At 41.0% G+C, this 22881-nt stretch overlaps 1 protein-coding gene across 3 annotated transcripts in view; it reads left to right on the top strand.

The window, feature by feature from the left end:
• Positions 1-22881, top strand: part of COL4A4 (collagen type IV alpha 4 chain) — a 156963-nt gene that overhangs the window by 113267 nt on the left and 20815 nt on the right. For all 3 annotated transcript variants that reach the window (XM_058300015.2, XM_058300013.2, XM_058300014.1), the window contains exons 35-42: positions 7327-7401; positions 10635-10742; positions 11352-11459; positions 16986-17057; positions 18268-18396; positions 18488-18601; positions 19862-20017; positions 22096-22203. In XM_058300015.2, coding sequence (XP_058155998.1) covers positions 7327-7401; positions 10635-10742; positions 11352-11459; positions 16986-17057; positions 18268-18396; positions 18488-18601; positions 19862-20017; positions 22096-22203 — 870 coding nt within the window. The remainder of the gene's footprint in view (positions 1-7326; positions 7402-10634; positions 10743-11351; positions 11460-16985; positions 17058-18267; positions 18397-18487; positions 18602-19861; positions 20018-22095; positions 22204-22881) is intronic.

Genomic DNA, 22881 nt, shown 5'->3' on the forward strand with positions numbered 1-22881 from the left:
ATAAAAACGTTTTAAAATTGACTGAGGTGATGACAGCACAACTCTGTGATGAAAACAAGAGCCACTGAGTGTACACTTTGGCTTGTACAAAGCATGAGACTATGTAACACAGGGAATCTTGTGGTGGAAGATGGACTGTGGTTAACAGAACAAATATGAGAAGGTTTTCTTATGATCTATAACAAAATATGTAATACTAATACAAGGTGTTAATAATTGAGTGGTTTGGGGGGGAAATAGATCAAATGTAAGATAGGGCTATGGGTAGTAGTAGTATTTTGACAATGGTCTTTCATAGTTTGTAACAAATGTTTTCAGTTGTTGTTGGTGAGGTTTTGTATGGGACCCTGATGATGAAATGCATGTTTGTTTTGTAAGTTTACAACTTTTATTATGCACTTATTGTTTATATATGTTCATGTACAAATGATATACTTCAATAAAATTTAAAAAGAAGGCAAACTTCAAATCAGAGACCTAACCTCAAAACTGAAAGAACTAGAAAAAGATGAGCAAACTAAACCCAAAGCAAGCAGAAGGAAGGAAATAACAAAGATTAGAGCTGAGATAAATGAAAAAGAATATATTACTTTAGAGCCAGTAAAACAAAAAATGTGGTTCTTTGTAAAGACCAACAAAATGGACAAACCTGTAGCTAGACTGACAGAGAAAAAAATAAGTGATAATATAAATAAGTGAAAATCAAAGTTAAATACAAATAAGTGAAAATCAGAAATGAAAAGGAGTACAGTACTACCAACCCTACTAAAATGAAAAGGATGTTAAGTGGATTTTATGCACAATTGAATGCCAATAAATTAGATAACATAAATGAAGTGAACAAAGTCTTAGAAACACACAGCTACCTACACTGACTCAGGAAGAAATAGAAGAGCTCAACAAACAAATTATTAATAAGACATTGAATCAGTCTTTAAAAACTTCCCAACAAAGAAAAGCCTAGGAAAAGATGGCTTCATGGGGGAATTCTACCAAACATTCTAAGAAGAATAAACTCCAATTTTTTCACAATCTCTTACAAAAAAAAATTGAAGAGAAGGGAAGATTCCCTAACTCATTTTATGAGGTCAACATCACCTTCATACCAAAGCTGAATAAAGATCTCACAAGAAATAAAACCTGCAGATCAATATCTCTTATGAATAGAGATGCAAAAATCTTCAACAAAATACTAGCAAACTGAATCTAACAGCATATTAAAACAATTATACACCATGATCAAGGCATCCAAATTGGAAAGGAAGACATAAAACTTTTCCTACTTGTAGATGACATGGTCCTATATGCAAAAAAACAAAAACAAACAAACAAACAAAACTGAAAAACCCACAAGTAAGTCCTAGAGCTAACAAATGAGTTCATCAAAATGTCAGGATACATGATCAACACCCAAAAATCAGTTGTGTTTCTATATATGAGGAATGAACAATCAGAAGAAGAAATCAAGAAAAAAAATCCATTCACAATAGCGACTAAAAGAATCAAATATCTAGGAATAACTCTAACCAAGGATATAAAAGACTTTTATACACAGAAAACTATAAAACATTGCTAAAAGAAATTAAAGAAGACCTAAATAAATGGAAGGATATTCCATGTTCGTGGATTGAAAGACTAAATATTGCTAAGATGTCATTACTACCCAAAAACAATTTATAGATTCAGTGAAACCCCAGTCAAAATTCCAACAATGTTCTTTGCATAAATGGAGCCACAATAATGAAAACAACATAGTACTGGCAGAAGGATAGATATAGAGACCAATAGAATAGAATTTAGAGCTCAGAAGTCAACCCTTTCATTTATGGCCATCTAATTTTTAACAAGGTGGCAAAGACCAGTTGACTGGGAAAGAATAGTCTCTTCAACAAATGGTACTGGGAAAACTGGATCTCCATTTACAAAAAAAGGAGGACCCCTCTACCTCACACCATATACAAAAATCAACTCAAAATGGATCAAAGACTTAAAAATATGACCTGGAACTATTAAACTCCTAGAAGATGTAGAGAAGCATCTTCAGGACCTTGTGTTAGGCAGTGGTTTCTTAGACTTTACACCTAAAGCACTGGTAATGAAAGAAAAAAATACATTAATTGGACCTCACCAAAAAAAAAAAACCACACAAAACAAACACCTTTTGTTCTTCAAAGGACTTTATAATGAAAGTAAAAAGACAACTTACACAATTGGGGAAAATATTTGGAAATCACATATCCAAAAAGGGATTAATGTCCAGTATATATAAAGAAATCCTTTAACTTAATGAAAAGACAGACAACCTATTTAAAAAATGGGCAAAAGACTTGAACAAACATCTCTCCAAAGAAGACATACAAATGGCCAGAAAGCACATGAAAAGATGCTCAACATCATTACACCAGGGAACTGCAAATCAAAACCACAATGAGATACCATATCACAACTATTAGAATGGCTGCTATTAAAAAAAAAGAGAGAGAGAAAATTAACAAGTGTTGGTGAGGTTGTAGAGAAATAGGAACACTCATTCATTGCTGGTGGTAATGTAAAATAGTGCCACCACTGTGAAAACCAGTTTGGTGTTCTTCAGAAAGCTAAGTATAGAACTACTACATGATCTGGCAAATCCCACTACTACGTATACCCCCTAAAGAATTGAAAGCAGGGTCTTGAGTAGGTATTTGCACATTGATGTTCATAGTGGCATTATTCACAATTGTCAAAGGATGGTAGTAACCCAAAAATCCATCCACTGATGAATGGATGAAGAAAATGTGTTATATACCCACAATGGGGTATTATTCAGGCGTAAAAAGGAATGAAGTGCTGATACATGCGAGAACATGGATAAACCTTAAAGACATCATGTTGAGTAAATAAGCCAAACTCAAAATGATAAATACTGCATGATTTCACTGATTTGAAACAATAAGAAAAAAGCAAACTCATAGAAGCAGAATCTAGAGTAGAGTGGGGTGGAATTAGGGAAAGGGAATGGAAAGTTAAGGCTTTAAATGTTAAAGGTTCCTATTTGGAGTGATAGAAATTGTTTGGTAATAGATGGTGGTGATGTTAGCACAACACTTTGAACACAATTAACAGCATCAAAGTATATATCTGAATGCAATTAAAAGGGGAAAATGTGAGAGGTAGCACAACACTTTGAACACAATTAACAGTATCAAAATATATATCTCAATGAAATTTAAAGGGGAAAATGTTAGATGCATATATGGTAACAGAAAAAGAATTTAATCCATGAAACAATATCTACAAGCAGTGAACCCTAAGTTATTAATTAAACCATGGGCTTTAATTAATAGTGTAATTATAAAAATGTGCTGTCATCAGTTGTAACCAATGCTCCACACAAATGCAAGGTGGTGGTGGAAAGGTCATGGAAATCCTGTAGTTTATGCATGATTGTTCTGTAAACCCACAATTTCTCTAAAAAAGAAAAAAAAAATAGTATCCAGCTAGGATTATGACAGAACTTTCCTTGATTGTTAGGCACCAACCAAAAAGGAAAAAGAAGAAAAAAGAAAACACCTTCCCCAGTCTTTGCTGATTGACCAGCGGGAAGACTACTTCAGGACTTATCCATAAAATCAGTTTAGAGACTAGCTCCAGGCCAAAGCATTAAGGACCTCCTTGTTCCTTTCTGTGCTTGCCTCCTGTCTTGGAAAAGCATCAGTGGCCCAGGGAATTCCCCCATTTACATGGTTCCCAGTGTCCCCTCTTCCCTGGCAAACAGTGCCTCATGACCCCAGGCACTGCTCTGTATGTCCTACAGCCAGCAAGCTGCCCCACGCAGTTGACTTGGCTGCTCTCCACAGTGTTTTGTAGTATTCCATGAGCTGCCTTCTACACACAGCACAGGGCAAATTCTGGGGTGGTAAGTCCCTCACACCACAACCATTCAGACTGGGCTAGACATACATGCTCCCAGTTTGTGCACAAGGGTTACTCAGTTTCCTCTGGAACTAGGGCCAGGCCAGCTCCACACCCAGCAAGTGGGGGGCCGGGATGGGACAGCCAGGGTGCCAGGAAGTCTTGCTTCTTTTAAATAGCCTTTGTTTTTTTCTGGTTCAACACTCTCCTGTTACTATAGTCCTTTAAATATTTTCTGGAGTCTTGAGTAAGATGTTTCCGCCAGTTTTTGCTGGTTGTTCAAAAGTTCCTTGGGGAATAGAGCCCTGAATCTTCTCACTCCACCTTCTTAAAGGTGGTGGGCTTTCACATTTGCTTTTGATAATATTTTATAGTTTCAGGGTTCAGAACTCACTCTCCTATTTGCTTATAAGTTTGTAAGAGTCCCTTTGCCTCTTGCAGGACAAGCCTGCCTCTTCTCATTTCTTTTGTACTTGTACTAGGCCTGTTTGTAAGGAACTGAAAAGCGGGGAGGTCCCTGGACTAAAAGATGCCTCATTTCTGCCAGGACATAGGTGAATGGAACTAGCCCTTAGGCAGTGCATGGCTTCTTTCTTGAGTCTTTTCTCTTTTCACTGTGGTCTGTTCTTCTACCCACTTGACAACTGGCTTAATGAGTCTATTCTGTATCCTTTCTGGATCTTGTGCATTTAGATCGCACCCCAGCCTGCTCTATAGAGAAACTCACAGTCATTCTGTATTAGCTAGGGTTCTCCTGAGAAACAGAACCAACAGTGATTTATTATAGAAATTGTCTCACGTGACCACAGGGATTAGCAAGTCTGAATTTCATAAGCTGGGAAAGTTAATGAAGGTAAAGTTGAATTCCCCAGGTGAGGCTGGCGGGCTGACATAGAGGCGGAAATTTTCTCACTTCTGAAATGCTCCCTTTTAAGACCTTCAACTGATTAGATGAGGATATTTCCCTCATTTCTAAGGTCAATCTCTTTTATTGATTGTAGGTGCAGTCAGCTACAGAGGCAATCAACTGACTATATTGCAAATTCTCCTACGATAACAATCAAACCAGTGCTTGCTTGACCAAATAACTGGACACCATAACCTAGCTAAGTTGACAAATGAAATTCACTATCACAACTCCCCTTGTCAATTTGACACCCATACACATTTTCTTAAACTGTATTAATCTCCAAATAAAGACAATAACATAGTTTTACTTCTACCTAACATGATATGGATTGTGTACAACTGAAAATACACTAACCCTTTTCCCAGGAGAGGATGCAAGTTCTTGGGTGATATTTCACTCTTATACTTGATATCTTGTAACTTAAATGTTAATACAACTTATGTTATATGATAGGGGGGTAAGAGGGAAAAAAACAAAGATATTATATATTTATATATATACACATATATAAACATTCATAACAAAATAAGGAAGGAATACTCATAACAAGTATAGTCCTTGTTTCTGTAACTGGTGGTCATAGCTTGTTTTAATAACTACCTTCTTCCACTACATATTCTATATTCCCTTTATCCACAGCAAGCACCTCAGCTGGCCATGAGTTTGCCTGGTGGGGTGACCCAAACTTTAACTCCTGAAGGGTCGGGGCATTAGGAGTCCTGCCTGGATTGGGTTTTTGCAGTTTTCTATTGACTTTATTTTTATTTATTTATTTATTTAAATATTTATTTCTTATTTATTTCTCTCCCCTTCCCCCGCCCCCAGTTGTCTGCTCTCTCTGTCCATTCGCTGTGCGTTCTTATGTGTCCACTTGCATTCTTATCAGAGGCCCTGGGAATCTGTGTCTCTTTTTTGTTGCGTCATCTTGCTGCATCAGCTCTCTGTGAGGCTCACGCTCAGTGCTATCATGCACAAGGAGTGCTGTGCCACGCAGGGGTGTCCCCCGCATAGGGGAGCCCCATGCACAGGGAATGCACCCTGCAAGGAGAGCTGCTCTGCACAAAAAAAGTTTTCTATTGACTTTAATCACAGGGCATTTGACACTAAGAGATGCCCTAAGGGAGTTCCTGCAAACTCTTTCCCTCCATTGTGTAGTAGCGGTCCAATTTCCCTGTGAGGATTGATCACCCCAGCCCACACAATAACTTCTGTCTTGGCCTGTCAAGTCAGAGGCATGAGGAGCACAAAGTGGCCTCGTTGCATTGAATGTTTCCAGTTCAGTGGAAATACTGCTGTGTCTCCTGATGGAGGTCCTCCTGCCTTGTAACTAAGACCTCCAGACCCACAGAGCATAAGGTCAGAGGGGCAGGAACCAAACAGCTTTCCTCTCCCATTTCTACCCCTAGATCCCTAGAACCCGTGGATCTTAGCTAAACAGCACCATTATTAAATATATGTTCTAAATCATATACAGCCATAGATGCAATCAGCTGACTATGGACACAAATCCATCTACAACATACCTTCACATTAACAATCAGGCCAATGTTTACTTGACCAAACAACTGGACATCATAACCTAGTCAATTTGAGATATGAAATTAACAACCACAACATCATTTTGGTTTCTGCTCCAGTAGGCAAAAGACCTCAAATTCCCTTCTCTTTTTGTAAATTACAACTTCTCAAGGAAAGATTGGTTGACCTGGGATGAATCACTCTTCAGTCAGATTGCCACTTCTTCAAAACTAGACATGATTGTGGGTAGGGGCAGGTGAAAGCGACCCTTCCACGTGGTATGGATGGGACTCCTCAGATGGGGGTGTTGGTGATACTATGAAACGTCTCTTGCTTACCTTTCTTAAGCTCTGATAACCCTGTCTATCATCTAGCTCCCCCTCCCACTCCATTATGAGTCCTTCATTTCAAATTGGCTCCTCACTGTACTCTAAGCTCTTCCACCTAGGCACAGTATGCAGTAGTTTGAACAGCTCTGTGCACTGTGGGAGTCATTGTTTACACAGGCACTTGAGTGGGCCATCTCTTGTAAAGTCATTGATAAAGTATGCCTTTGTGATTTTATTTTTTCAAAGAACACTGAGATGTGCTTCCTTGAAGAGAGCTTGAAATGTGATTGCAGTAGCAAAACCTGTGATAATTTCTGAAACATAATATAAAGTTACATCATTCCAGGCCAAGTAATTTCTTAAATATAAACCTAAATTTGAAATGTTTCTTAGAGACTTAAAATCTAAATTTATCAAGATCTATAGTCTCTTATGTTTGTTATAACTATAAAATTTGAGTGTGTGAATGTGTGCATATGGGAGTGTGTGTGTTTAAATCACATCTTTTCTCTGTACTTCCATTTGTCCTTATTTGAGAAAAAAGTACTTAAATTCCTCTCCTGAAATATTTGAAGACAGACTGTAAAGGCAAATGTCATGAGAGTTATTAAGTCACTTTTATCAGACCAAATTGAATTTTCTTAACTGTTGTTGTATGCATTTTATTACTTACAGGAAACAAAGGTGACCCTGCAAATCAGTTTGGTCCACCTGGTCCAAAGGGCGAGCCAGGGAACCTTGGATGTCCAGGTATAGCTACGTATTTTCTCATGGAAACAAAAAAGAATAAATTAGATTTGAAAAAGAGGGCACTTTTATCCTCCTCATTAGCGATGATTGCATCAGTGTCCTCTGTGCATCTTTGCCTGTATGATGGGTCTCAGGAGGATTATGTCTAAACACAGAGAGAGCATCCTGTCCTAGAACACCAGGAGCCAACCCAGGTATTCTCCATCTTTTTTCCATTATGACTCGCGTGACTGATGCCATTGACACAAGCAGACAATCCCCTGCACATGTCCAGATTTTGACAAAATTAGAAATGAATATTGCAAGTAATAAAATTTGGACTATTTTGTACCCTCCACTATTAGAAACATGACGTTGGTGGTAACGGCTCACGCTGACTGCAGCTGAAGCTTGTGATTCCACTGTGATTCCAGCCTTTTCTTCCCTACCCATAAAAGCATGTCTTAATGCAAGGGATGAGTGCTGTTAAGGAGATATCACTGAACCTACTCGAATTCACCAAAAAAATGTAATGACCAAACCTAAAACTTCAGCACCAACAATAAATCTAAGTCATCCAAAAACAATAGCGCTTTGCTATTGTATCATCAGTAACAATTAATACCCTTCAGGTAACGCGGGCCCCCTCAGAATGGATTGTGATGTACCAGTGAGCTACTGCCCCCCAGTTGAGACTGTGGCCATCTACATAAGATGTCCCTCAGCAGAAAGAAGGGGCTGGAGCCCCTTATATCAAAGAGAAAGGGAAAATAATTCAAGTTCTAGTTTAAGCCAACAAAACTGGCTTTGTCCTTAGAGGGGAAAGGGACATCTTGCTGTGTTGGTTATACTCATATCCACATTGGTATTTCAGAAAATGGTGTGAGTCTAAATTAGTACTCTCTTTCTGAAGAGTACTATGGAAACATGCATCAATATTTAAAATATGCATACCCTTTTGTCTCAGTAATTCCATTCCTAGGAATTTATCTTGTCAATAATCAGCAAGAGTGCAAAGATGTGTACACAGGGATATCCATTACATGGATAGAACAAGTGTCTATCCAGAGACGATTGGTTAAATAAGTTGTGTCCAAAGTCATTTGGCTAATAGTTGGCTGGTTAAAAACCAAGTTTCTTTTAAGATGGAGCCTTTGTAAATGAAAACATGTTGTATTAATAGTTTTTTTAACCTTAAAATCTTCTTTGGCAGAGGGTATGTTTCATTTTATGTAACAGCAGAAAGAATATCAGAGCAGAACTATTATGGGAAAGTTTATTTCCTTATTTTCACACCATTAGATTTCTAAAATGAAAGTCTAGCCAAAAACCCAAACTATTACAGTGTACAAAAGCTTTCCTTCTCTGCCCTGTTGTGCCCTCTTTCATATGGGTCTTTTACCTCTGGCACAGTAAAGGGTATGTAGATACTGTAACATTTTACCTGAAATGTATAACTGAGGCGCACATTTGATGGGGAAAAATAGCCTTGAGGGCAGCATCAGGGGTGTTCATAACAATACCAGAGCCAAAAAGCTCAGGAAGAAAAAACAGAGGCTCCAAGTCAACCTCTGCTCTTACTTTCACAAGTGAACTTCAGCAAGGTGCTCATCTTCTCTGAGCTGTTTCCTCTTCTGCAACCTGGCCCTGCACATGTTCTGAGAATGGTTCTGAGGATCAAATGAGATAACTTGAAAGCAATTTCTGTTGACTAGTAAAAGCAGCATCAAATGTTAATGCAGCCAGCGTGGAGGCATACATTGGCCCTCTGTCCCCAGGGATTCCATATGACCATACCCAGTTCAGATCCACCTCTGCCCTGAATTCAGAGAGAAAACATGGTGCAGATTAACTTGGAAGTTCTGTTCTTAACACAATTTAGGATTTGTTAGGCAAGACTTTTAATGCTTGGGTGTTTTCAATTGGAGGTGAGAATAATGCTGCCTTCCCTTCAGTGCTGGAATGTTTTGGGGATAAATATAAAACAACACACAGTGACACTCATAGATGTTAAAGTAGACCAGGAAACAGGTGTGGACAAACAAGATTTATTTCTTGTGTGTTATAATAAATAATGAATAACATTGCCCCCACACTCGTGGATTTGTAAATACAAGGTCATATATTGCATTTGCAGATTCAACCAGTCGTTTTCAGCATAGACTTATAGGTTTACCCTATAAACATGAATTGCATTAAAATCATAAATAAGCACATGGGGAAATAATCATCCTCTATAATCAAAGAAATATAATTTTAAGATAGCCTGAGATACCATCTTATCGTTACTAAGTTAGCATGAGAGCAAGACAGCAAACCCAGAAGTCCTTCCTGAGGACATGGCATGCTCTTGAAGTTACATTCTGGGTATGAGCCAGTACAGCCCTTACTCTAAACCATTTGACAACCTGCGTTATGAATGAAAATGCTGAGTGTTCTATTCTAGAAGGCTCGGGAACAACTGACCTCTTCTGTTCAGCAAGTCAGTGTCATGAGAGAGACTGGTTTTGATTTTAAAAACTTGAGGGGACTCATCCACCAGACGCCATGTGTGGTTTTGTAATGGAACAAGCTGTGAAGGACACTGAGGAGACAACTGGAAAATTTGAATATGGACTGAGTAGTACATGATACAAAGGGATTGTGATTGATTTTCTTGGCTGTGATAATGTTATTTTGGCAATGTAGGAAAATGTTCCCCTTAGTACAGAAATACCTCCTGAGGTATGGTTTCCTTTGGCATTTAAGAATGCATTAAAACTAACAAAAATATCATGCTTTTGCACCTACAAATTCTACTCTTAGGAATCTTTCCTATGGAAATAATTTAAGAGGAGAAAAAATGACTGAAGATGGATAAAGATCATTATGCATAATAGCAAAGAGTTAAAAACAGCTTGAATGGCTGATAGTAGGAGAAAATTAGATTAATTTATTTGAGATTAACTCAATAAACTATTAGCCAGTCAGTTAAGAATGATATTAGGAAAACTATAGCCAACTTGGAAATTACCTGTGATACAATGCTAATTAAAAAATCAGAATATAAAATCATGGGTATTATGTGGGTACAAATGGAAAATTTTATTAAGGTACTGGGATTATAGATGTTTTGTTTTCAGTCTGTCTTTGATGCTCTTACTTTTCAACAGAATAAAATTAAAAAGTCAGGGGTACAAATAGTGACTGAAGTCAGCAGTACTGTAAAATCACCATTTACAACTACTTAGATGTGTGGTCCTTTTTCTCTGTAGGATATTTTGGAGTCCCAGGAGAGCGAGGCTTACCGGGTGTTCAAGGGCCCAGTGGACCACCTGGAAAGCTGGGACCGCCTGGCTTCTCTGGACCACCAGGGTGTCCAGGTACCTTGAAAGAAAGTCTGGAAACTTCCCCAGGCACTCATGTATCTTGTAATGTGTTGGAAAGAACCAGCCTTCACTCAGAAAGCCTGGGTTCAGATCTGCTTTATCTTATCCCAGACCTGTGACTTTGGCCCACTCACTCAGACTTACCTTTTTCTTACCTATAAAATGGAACTAGACTGATCTCATTCCTTGGGTCAGATAGTAATTAAGAAAACTCCAGTAAAGGGCCTGACATGGTGAGGGCCTGGCACATAGAAGCTGCCTCTAGCTTTCCCCGTTTCATATGCCATCCAGCATTCTGGCTTCTCCTTCCCCCTTTGGACCTAATGCAAATACCGCATCTACAGCAGAATGTCTTAATGGATGCTCTTTCTTCCAATTCAGATAAAGGGAGAGTTTTAAACCATAATCGGCAAGATTAGAAATATATTTTCTCCTCCTGAGGTTAAGTCTATTTTTCCCCCTAGAATTAAGAGCCCTTGGAAGAGAAAGTAATTAATACAATGACCATCCCTGTTACCTATCTATTAAGAGCATAGATGACTTTCTCAGATAATGTAGCTCACCTGTCGCCGGGATGTCTGCAAATACCCCTGTCATTCTCAGGTGATCGAGGAGTGCCTGGGATGAGGGGACATCCAGGAGAAATGGGAGACCCTGGGCCAAGAGGTCTCGTGGGGGACCCAGGGATGCCAGGTCCTGCAGGAGTGAAAGGTAAGTCAAAGGGAGAAAGCCAGGCCCCACAGAAAGGTCCAGCCCAACAGGGGCAGGTCACAGCGCCTTGCCTGCACCCCCGAGGGACACTGCTCTGGGCATGGCACCCTTTCCCAAGGATCCCATTAGTCCCCTCCATTCTTCTTTACCTGGGACCTCAGCTCTGCTTGTGCGGCCTGCCTCCTGCTGTGGTGTGTCCAGAAGCACAGCCTTGTCAGCTCATCGCCAAGGGCATTTTCCCCAGTGTTTTCCAAGACGTTCGAACCTACTCATTTATTGTCTCCCCAGAGAGTTGAACTCCAATTATGTCCCAGATTCGGTGTTAGATGCTGGGTCCACAATTAAAAAAAAAAATAGACATGGCTTCTGATTTCATGGGACTTGTAGTTTAATAGGAGAGACAGGTATTAAAGATATATATTACTAAATTTACATTTGCCAATTGTAGTAAGTGAAAGAAAGAGAAAAGGATAATGTATGATGAGAAAGAATAACTAGTATTTAGATAAAAAAACATTTTTTCTTAGTTGAATATTTTGGTCTTTAAGGTACTAATACACTAGTTATAATGTAAGTCTTGTTATAACATTATAGGAATATATAATATAATATATAATACATACAGTACAATATAATATATATTTTTTATTAAAAATCTTCATGCCCTCCCTTTCATCTATGGTATACATTCCTCTTAGACCATTTTTTTCCCCCAGGTCTCTCAGTGTTTTAGATAAAGTATTATTTCAGGGACACTTTTCACTTACTTCTAGTATAGCACTTATGTTCTATCACATTTGTTCTTTAGACATCTTTTTTTGCCAACTAGAATATGATTTCAAAAGCAAACAAAATTTTGTTTTTATATCCTTGGCACCTGCTAGATACCCAGTAAGTATACTGGTTGGTTGGGTGAATAAACTAATAATGAATGAATGGACAAATGGAAGAATGAACAATAGAGCTAGTAGCTGTAAGGTTGAATGTTTTCACATAAACCACCAGTTACAGGTCTCAAACTTTACTGGGCAGGTTTCTGTAACTGAGCTCCCTCTGACTCTCCCTTCCTCCCTTCTCCTCCCACCTACACTTCTGCTCTTTGACTCACACATATACTAAATTTTGGTAAAATGAAAAGGACCTCCTCTCCAAAGAGTGGGAAACCTCTTTTTTTGGGCTTAAATGTTTTATTTGTTTTGAAACCCAAATAATATTTTCCCATACTTTCACCTCTTCACTCATCAGATAGCTCTCCAGGAACTCAAAATTTCAACAAGTTGTAGTGTGATATGTATTATCTGGTACAGATTTGCAGAGAGGGAAGCCATTTGCTTTGAAGAGCTGGTATACTTATATATTTCTATATAGTTAAATAACTTGTTTTTTTCCCACCACAAGATAAAATATCTTTGCAATGGAAGTCCACTGAAATGTGATAAACTTGGGGTTTCAAGAAAAATGGTAATTTTGTTGTTTCTTAAATTTCTCTGGTGATTGTGACCATTTCCTGTCTCTGGCAATATCTACAGCTCTGATGGGGTCTTCTTGGACACTTTTTTTCAGTGTTTAGAAAAGGAAGTTAGAAAAGAAGCAGATGAAATAATTTCCCATTGTAAATCACTCCTATTCATTTCCGCTTCCTACTCTCCCAGATTAGTAAAAGAAAAAAAAGGAAAGATTTTCAAGTGTCTTGCTGCCAAAATAATATTCACTCAACTTGACTAAAATAACCATTACTATTGCCAATACTTCTTTGAATTAGTTTGCATTTCTCATGTAACTTCATTATGGCATGTGGTTAAAAAGCTAAAAGCTGTTGAATTTGATCCAGTAACAAAATTACTCAAAAAGTAATCTGTAAACGCATCATAATTCTGTGCCATGAAATTGTGAGTTTGGTAGGAAGAGAAGGTAAGAAAGGGAATGTATCAATCCCATATTCATACTGGATCACAGATGCTGCAGTGTCCAGATTCTCGTAGCAGATGCTGCAGTGGTGCTTCCCAACCACTCAGTGACACTGTTACGCTGCAGACAGCCCACTGAGCAACCAGCCTGCAAAACAAAACAAGCCCATGTAAAAACAAAAAAGAGTGAAATGCATTCCTAAAAATTAGACTGTCTGCAATACAAATCCATTGTTGCAATTTATCATGCTGATATAAAAATGGACCACACTCCAGCAGAAACACTTTGAACTGAGAAATCAAATATTTGAAGTATGTTCTAAGTAAGTCAAGGGGACTGATTATCTTGTTTAAATAAACCAGCTGCTGAACTCAGAATTGTTTGCTCTGCTAGCACAGACCATATGGATTTTGAGTGCTGTTTGTGTTCAGTCAGATTTAAACTTCAAGTTAAACATATGTTAAAAATGGATTGATTCTTAGATTTAAATATTTCAAGTACATATGCCCTCTCAAAAGGAAAATACCCAATATCTAGTTGGGTATTCATATGAGATGAGAATGGAAACCTACAGAAAATTATCTAAAGTGATTGTTAAAAAAATCATCCATTTATAACTGTGAAGAATGTAAATTGAATCATTTGGCTGGTTGCAAGTAAAATGTTTCATGAGAAAAAGGCACCTTGAAATGTCTTTTATAAGAAAAGAAATAGTGTGCACTGCAAGACTATGAAAACAGTAGAAATGTTTTGCCCTATTGGTACAATTAGACGGCTTTCCTCCTGCCCCCCCCCCCCCCCCCCCGCCCGCCACTTACTGCACTTGATGTAATTGCTCGTTTGTTCTGTCAAGTCAGGGATCATTTCTGTCTTGCCCCCTGGGGTCTTCTCATCACCTGTCACTTGGTGCTCTTGGGGGCTGAAGCTCCACGCATTCGGAAACCATGATATTTGCTCTTGGTGCATTCCTTTCGTAAGTACTTATGCACTTGCTGAATTAAAAAAAAAAAATGCAAACTTTGTTTCAGAATCCTTTCGGAGAAAACTTTCACCCTTGTTCAATCATTACCTGCACTCACTTGGGTCTTTCTTTCCCATCAGCTTTAAAGTGACCGGCGGTCACAGTTTGCCTGGGATGGAGAGGCGTCTCAGGAGGGGAGACTTGCAGTGCTAAGAGAGGGGAAGCCCTGGGCAAGCGGGGATGAGTAGCTCCCACTATTGAAGTATGACCCTACAGAAAGGACCTTGGGGGAGACCAGAGTACTCAGACATGAGAACAAAGGAAAGGCTCAGAGTGGGTATCCATTGAACAACAGGCGGCTGGCTAAGGCAGATGGAGCCCACAGTCATGGCTGGGCTAGAGATTAGAGTCTCTGAGAAGAGGGAGGGCGCCCTGGCCTGTTCTGCGGGTGCAGCATGGTGCAGCCTTAAATGATAGTTGTAAAGCAGGAGGACGACCAAAGAGGTGAATAAAAATGCCTCATTACCGAGGAATGTGCTTTGTTAGCCTAATTGGGTCTCATCTGCGCTGTATATATTATATGCATGAACAACTTTCAGAGTTAGAGATGGGATTGATAGAAAGCTTTCAGTTAGAGGGGGAAATTATTCTTAAAATCCTACCAGATGTAGCTGCTTTCAATTTAGAAAGATAACATTAGGTCAGATAAAGGTTGTCCAGTTCAACAATGGCAAGGGGCTGGGACCGAGACAACCCCAGGACTGGATGCATTGATGTGACAATGGAGAGTTGGCAGAAGACATTCCACCCCAAGCCAAGTCCACCAAACCATCAATCTTGGTGGCTGACGCTGGAGATCAAAACATGAAGAAATAGCATACTGGGCTAAAAAAAATTTATTACAATTTCAGATAGATTGCAATAAATATTCCAGATTTGGCAGATGAAGAAGGTCTGTGTGTTCTTTTGGTGCAAACTTGAAATGTTGGCTCATAAATAGGAAAGAAGATTGGAAAATATAAACTAAGCCAGAGCTGTTAAAAGTGGTTAGGAAATAGGAGCTTTAGGGAAAATAAGGGTGTGTTCCCATTTTTTAGGTGGAAGAGAATATGGCTCATTTGAACCAAACTGAATTGTTAGATTTTAAAAAGAGAATAACAATTGTCTGTCTCAAGTAGAGATGATAAAAAGAATGGAATCAATGAAATGTTCCATCAAAGAAGAAGTCTATGGAGGCCTTGATTTAATGAATAGATAATACTTTCAACTTGCATTACTTACACAAGAATGGATTCCTCTAACATCCCTAAATCTTATTCATCTTGTAACTCTATCATAGAAAAGTGTGACATGAAAAATAAGTTTTAGCCCACTCCTTGTAGCGCTTACTACTGTTCAGTCCTCTCCTTGCTCCACATTTTCCCATTCATTCACTCACTCATTCAATAAATATTTATTGCACACATATTGTGTCAGGAAATATCCTAAGTGCTGGGATAGCAAGACGGATAGGAGTTGGTTTTGCACTCAACTGATTCACCCTCAAATGAGGGAATCCAGTTACTCAAAGACGTGATTGTGGTACGGCATAAATGCACCTAGGGAGCTATAGGTGGGTATGAGGGAAGGAGGTGAGGGACACTTCTGTGTGTTCAGTCATATGAGCTGAGGGAGCCATTATCACAAATTTGAAGGCTGTGATCCTGAACAGAGTCAGTGGCTATGCACTGAGGAGCGTTCGTACTGGGATGAGAGTTAACAGCTACTGGATGGAAGATGCATCAATGAAATAAATAGGAAGGTTAGCCAGGTTGGCCTGGGGTTGAGGAGAAGGCCCTGGCAACAGGCTTAGCACACAGAAAGTGCTTTGTAAATATTAATTACCCACCCCCACCCCCAACCCCCCGCCTCTTTCCCTCCCTCTCTCCCTCCTTTCTTCTCCAAACTTTAGCTGGGCAATTTGGAAACTCTCATTTGAAAGGAGCACAATTGGGTAAAATTCATTTGGAAAACTTAAACTCAACTCCAAGAATGGTTGCAAAGGAAGAGCTGCAACCAACCGTGACGTGCAGGCAGGCCCGTTCTTCTCGAATAGCACAGTGCCTTAAAGTGGGGGAAGGGGCAGGTTACGGCACATATTGTCCAGTATGCCACAGACTGCGCTCATCCTTTTCGTCTTACTACATGTACGTGACTAGATTCTGAAAAAATTAAAACCTGTTCAGAGTGGAAAGACCCTGAGCCTAGGAGCTTGGAGGCCTGAGTTTGCTCCCATCTAATATCTTTCCTCATCTAGGATAATTTTATTGTCTTAAAATTCAAGGTCACTTCGTCCACCAAGTTTCTGCAATTCTAAACTCTGGTAAGAGTTAGATATGGTCATAAACCAACAGCAGTACTTGAAAAAACAAAGAAACTTATGTGATAAGCTGCCCTGGCAAAGAACTTCCATCTAATGAATGTGCTAAATGACCACTGGCCGGGACCCAGCCCTGGTAACGAGGTCCAGGCTGTGAGATGGAACGGCTCCCGCCTGTGGAACCATCAGCTCTTCCATCGGCGCACCCTTGGCTGGGTGGTGCCTGCGAGCTATGCAGCTGGGGGGACATCAGCAGCTGGCCTTTCCCTGCCAGTCACAGGCCTGTGATGTGTTTCAGGTTCCTCCGGGTCACCTGGCCTGCACGGCTTGCATGGTTTAAAGGGTCAGAAAGGAACCAAAGGCACTTCAGGTAAGATAAAATGGTCCGCGGGAGACAGCTTCCACCAGGGGCTGAGATCAGGTGGTGCCTGTCCCTGAATTTCCTCACTTGGTGAGAGTTGGGGAGCTAACCTGAGAAACCAGCTTAGGGCTAGAGACAGGATATTGGAACTAACTTCAGTGTGGAAGAGTATTTATAAGGCAGGGCATGTGAGAGAAGCCCCTTGAAGAAGGACGGCTCACAGTGTTAGCTGTCCTTCCTTGGGACTATCCCTTTATTAAAAATACTCAGCGAATAATTGCTTAAAGGAAGGGCGATTTCAAAATATTATGAACAGCAGGTCAACAGTGGTGGGTGGATGGTTTGTGCTTTTTGTTGTGTGTATGTTTTGTTTTGTTTTTTGTATTGTTTTAAGTGTAGCGATGCCAAGTATGACCACGTGGGTCTAATGCGTACTTTTAGCAGCCCTCACGGCTAAAACAAATGCTCTGAAGAAATTGCCATCGTTTTTGATAGCACAAACAGGCCAACCACCAACAACTGCATTTTCGTTGTTCTTTTATTTAATATAATGCACATTTGTTGCGCTACTTTGTCAGGAAAATAGCTCATGATCAGACAGAGTAGCTGGAACCAGACATGTAGATTTGAGTGACTGTGGGGAAAAAGATTGACTTGTGCTGGTAAGTTTGAGTCAATTGTTGAACAGAGACAAAAATTAATACAGCTTGGGAATCAAATAATTTAAGCCACATAGGATTCATTTAGGGGCTCTTCCTAATAATCTTTATAAAATGCTTGTCGCCTCCAGGAAACCAAGGCTGGCCTCCCTTCTCCATGGGAGGCTCCACAAAAGTCCTAATTATATGCTAGTTTCTACCTCAAACGTCTAAGACGCTTATTCATAAGTACTTACTGTTGTATCTGCCTTGTTTTCAGTTTACCTTTTGTAAAGGCTGGAGGGTTGGTGTTGTCCCAAGCTATTGTTTGTTTGTTTGTTCTAATTGGGAAACAAACATAAAAGAAATCAAAACTGTGATTGACCAGGGCAATTAGAGAGTAGTTGGCCACCCAGGAATAGTATGCGGCCATTTGGATGGCTGTTGCAGCCAGTGATTGGTCTTGGCAGAGCCAGCCACCCCCCTGTCATGCCCCTGTTGGGAAGCATTTTATTTTCCAGGCACAATGATGGGGACAAACAAGGAGAAGAAGCAGTAATAATGCCATTTTCTCCATGAAGGTTTCCAGGAAATGGGCCCTCCAGGTCCGGTGGGAATGCCTGGGCTAAAAGGGGAGGCAGGAGACCCCGGGAGCCCAGGAATTTCTCCTCCAGGCCTTTTTGGAGAAAGAGGTCCCCAAGGTGCCCCAGGTAAGAAACAGCATGCCTTAGCCCTGTCTCCGTAACTGAACTCAACCTTCACAGTGCAGCAAGGCTAACATCTGACTTTGTCCCTCCTCAGGGAGGCCAGGCCCACCTGGTCCTCCTGGTGCCACAGGGAGAGCTGCTAAGGGTGACCTTCCTGACCGAGGCCCACCTGGAGATCAGGGTTCTCCTGGCCCCGATGGCCCAAGAGGTATGAGAAAATCGTGGCAAAGGACGGTAGTGTTCCCTCTGTTAGACGCTGTGGGCTCTGCAGAGCTGTAGAGCCAGAGCATGGTAGAGGAGAAGCCCCTTAGTCGCCCCATCCGCTTGGCACATGGAGAAGTAAGACTCAGTGTGGAGTGGCAGTGGGGGGAGTGGTGGGCTCCTAGAACCCCACGCAGGACGAGAGCCCAGGCCCGCTCACTCTTTCAATTCCATCGGCCCACCTCTCTGTGTTTAAACTCTGATTCAGAACACAGATTTGCTGAGACCAGCTTGATGCTGTCCAGGAGGACTCCCACGTGGCTAGCAAGTGGGGGTCTTGCCCTATTGGGTGGTCTCTAGCACCTACTGTGTGCTTCACTGCCGTCAGCCCAGAGTGACAGGACCCGGCTTATCGCACGCAAAGGAACAGAAAAGTCTCTTAATGGGCTGTTTCTAGTACATTGTGTTCTTCTCGTCACTTCGCAGAAACAAACTCTGGCAAGGGAATATTTTGGAAGTCATTGCTAAGCTAATAAAGTAGGTTAGACAGCTGGTTCGGGAGTTGAGTGAAGAGCATGCCTTACAGCAAGTCTTGCTAAATGCAGAAAATCATGTTCATCCGAACTCTTAGAACTTCTACAGAGACACAAGCCCACTGCTTTGGAATCTTTAGAATTTCAGTAAGGCTGGGCTGAAACATTATACAATTAGATTCTACACTGAGAAAAATAAAAGTGTCCGAAAATGGGCTAAGACGTATAGGAGCGAAATAGAATTTGGGCTCAATTCATTTCTACATGTACACACTTGTTTCGAAATTTGATTATATATGTAGTTGGGTGAACATTCCTTTGCCATCAGCCCTGTTTTCTCAACAGCCCCTGTCTCTCTTCCCTTTCATCCTCTCTCCTCTCTCCCCTCCTCTCCCCATACCTCCTCTCCCCTCTCCTCCCCTTCTCCCCTCTGCTCTCCTCTCCTCTCCTCTCTTTCCCCCCTCTGCATATGGGGGATGGCAATGCAAGCCAAACCCACAAACTGGTACTTTAAAAGGAGTTGCTCTGAAGGGAAGGGAGCTTTTGCTCAGGTCCGTTATTTTCTAAGTTATTGTCTCGGTATCTGCGCCCTTTCTCCACCTGGGCTCTAGGAGACACTCCCCTTCACTTGTGATACTTAAAGTTCGTCTTTGTAAATCGTTAAATTACGTTTCTCAAGCAGGCGGCCCACTCATTGCCCTTGACAAATGCCTTTGTCTCTCCCCTGTGGCCAGGAGCACCGGGACCTCCAGGGCCCCCGGGGAGTGCTGACCTCCTGAGAGGGGAGCCAGGTGCCCGGGGTCTGCAGGGACCGCCGGGTTCCCGAGGCCCCCCCGGGCCCCCAGGACGCACGGGCTTCCCGGGATGTGATGGAAAAGACGGCCAGAGAGGTAGGAGCGCGAGCTGCCCCTCAAGCAGGGTGCGAGGATATCCTTATTCACCCTGTGCCTATTGGGATTAGTTGCTGTATTTCTAAATGGCCCAACTTTCCCAAAAAGGCCTACAGTTTGGGTAAGAGTCGAACAAGTGAAAAGAAGAAACGCAAGTTCATCATTAGACCCTAGTCCTGCTCCTGCTCCTCCAGGCCCGGGCTGAACACTGGGGATCATTTGTAAGCCACACCTGGAACTGAAGCCTTCGGTAGCCACGTTTAAAAACGAAAAAGCAACAAGTGCAATTAACTTCCATACTTTAGTAACCTAATATTTTTGAAATATTATTTTAACGTGTCATCAGTGGAAAAATTACAAATGAGATAATCATTGTGATCTCATTGAGGAGAGCCTTGGTTGTATACACCTAGTTCCTCTCCCAAATTATAAGACTCTGCTCCTTCCCTCCTTTAAATTCAGTGTGTGTTGTACACTTCGGGCATGACCCAGTTTAGACAGGCCTTGGTTCAAGTGCTCAGTAGCCTCGTGGCTTCAGCAGTGGACAGCTCGGTCCTAGACTGCTGACTTATACTCATGTTTTATACTCATGAAAAGGTCGCTGTTACTGGTGTTCCCCACTGCTTGAGGCTAACATGTTTATTTTAATTCTTACCTAAATGCTAATATTTGGGGGCATCAGTTTTCGATCACCAGAATTTCAGAGAATTATTGGGATCCTAGAACTTTTTTTGCTGAAAGGAGACCAATAATGATGGCTCAGTTCAACTCCCTTATTTCATAAAGAAAGTAGATATCAAAGAAGCAACTGCTGAAGTTTACAGGAGTCCAGTAGTTAGCACTGTAGCTGATGTCTGAACCAAATGTGAAATAATGCGAAAGATCAGGACAGAAAGGAGATCAAAATCACCTTGAGGTTTGCATCCCTAGAATTGTGCAGTGCACTACCTGTACAACAGTATACATCAGTATATATCAGCCCTCTTCACTTTTATTAGCAATAATATACAGTTGGAGAATGTGGCTTATATCTGCAGGTATGTGGACTTCCTACTGTTGAAACACAGAATTGGATAGATGTGCTAGCACTCTAGTCAACAAGAGGGAGGAGAAAGAGACTGGTTGTATCACCTAGTACCTCTCCCACATAAGATACTCCTCTTCTCCATGTGTTGCTCTGGAGAATGACCCTCCGTCTGGACTTAAAGGAATGGGAAAACATCCTGCCATATAAATACCAGGAGCCTAACCAAGGACACACAGGGGTTAGGAATCTTGACGTTTCTTACCTGTCCGTCCGGCAGGCATAAGTGTTTTACTGGGAAAAGGGTGAGAGAGTTTCCTTGGCTTACCTTTTGAGACTTACACAGTGGGAGAATATTTCACTGTTTCTCAAGTATTTATTAGGCATCTGTAAGACTATGGTAGTGAACACATTTAAGAAGAGTCCTCATTCTTACTGAGCATGAGTTCTAAGGGGGAAGACAAAGAACACAGATAGGAACAGAAGTGAGTGCTCTGAGTGAAGGGGCTTGCTTCTAGGCACACTTACCAAGAAGCATCTGGACTTGGGTTGGGATTTCAGGGAGGGCTTCCCTGAGGAAGTGAGGCTTGATCCGAAAGAATGAGAAGGACTGAATGGATGGGGAAGAAGAGAAGGAACAGCATATGCGAGGAACTGAGTGGTCGGCGTGGCTGAAACTTAGAGGGTGGTAAGAGTGGTGCCAGCTCAGGGCTAGGCAGCTCGCTGTCCCCAGAGAGTGACGCATGCGTCCATACATTTGCTCCGGTCCCAGTTCTTTGAATGTCTTCAGAGGAAGCTCAGGATGACAGGGCTCTTCATTATCATTTGGTTTTGTTCCGCTCATGGAACCATTTCCCCTAGTCCTTTTTGATTGATCATTGTGTTTCTTTCAGAGAGAGGCAGAGCTTCTCAGCCTCACAGACAAAAAGTGACTCTGGGGCAGAGTGTGCCTTCCAGTTTTGTTGGGGTGAATCTTTGCTTTCGTTTAATCAAACTGGTCATTGTCTTCATATCGCTCTATTTCGCAGACCTCATTTCCCCACGTTCCTTTTAGGACCATTGGGATTCCCCGGGCCACAGGGACCACCTGGATTTCCTGGGCTACCTGGAGACAAGGGTTTACCTGGACCTCCAGGAAGACAAGGGCCCCCGGGCCCCCCAGGTGAGCTCCTCAGGGCTAATGAGCTCCACTGAGCAAGCTCACACAGCCTTGTGTTTAAACATTTCCTTCATGCAGTGGTCATGATTCAGAAAGTACTTACTCTAAAATTACCAACACATTTGTTATTATTTAATGCCTTTTAGAGATAAGGAGCATGTTTATTTCAAGCCTCATGCTTTGTAAACTAATATTTATTATCAGAACTAGTAAGTTTTGCAAATTAGTTGATTTTACATGAGATTTCCAAAGTAAATAAATGTGTTCTCTCAAATGAGACTGATTTGAGTATTGTATGTCGAGATTGTATTGTCAATTTTTGTCCCCAAATTCACAGTGATTTTCACTGAATGTTTTATTTAACTTCTCCTGTATAGTGTATTAGTTCCTGTGACGGTGAAAGGCTACTCAATTTAAACCCTATAGACAACACTTTTCAATCATTGGTCCAAAACAAGCCAAGGAAAGGTTGGAAAAAGGCAGGGCAAATGGAAATGTGCGTTAGAGATGGGCAGAAGTAATATCTTTCAACATCTTAAATCAATATTATGGTGCTGTCATTTCAGTTCAGAATATTTTGCAATCTCCTAAATTAGCACTCTAGTTCAAAGAATAAATAGACTTCACTGCCTTATGATGGATCACACTACTTCAGGACAAAAGGTTTACACTTTGCTTCAT

The sequence above is a fragment of the Dasypus novemcinctus genome, chromosome 7 (assembly GCF_030445035.2).
Source record: "Dasypus novemcinctus isolate mDasNov1 chromosome 7, mDasNov1.1.hap2, whole genome shotgun sequence".
In the NCBI taxonomy this organism is placed as follows: Eukaryota; Metazoa; Chordata; class Mammalia; order Cingulata; family Dasypodidae; genus Dasypus; species Dasypus novemcinctus.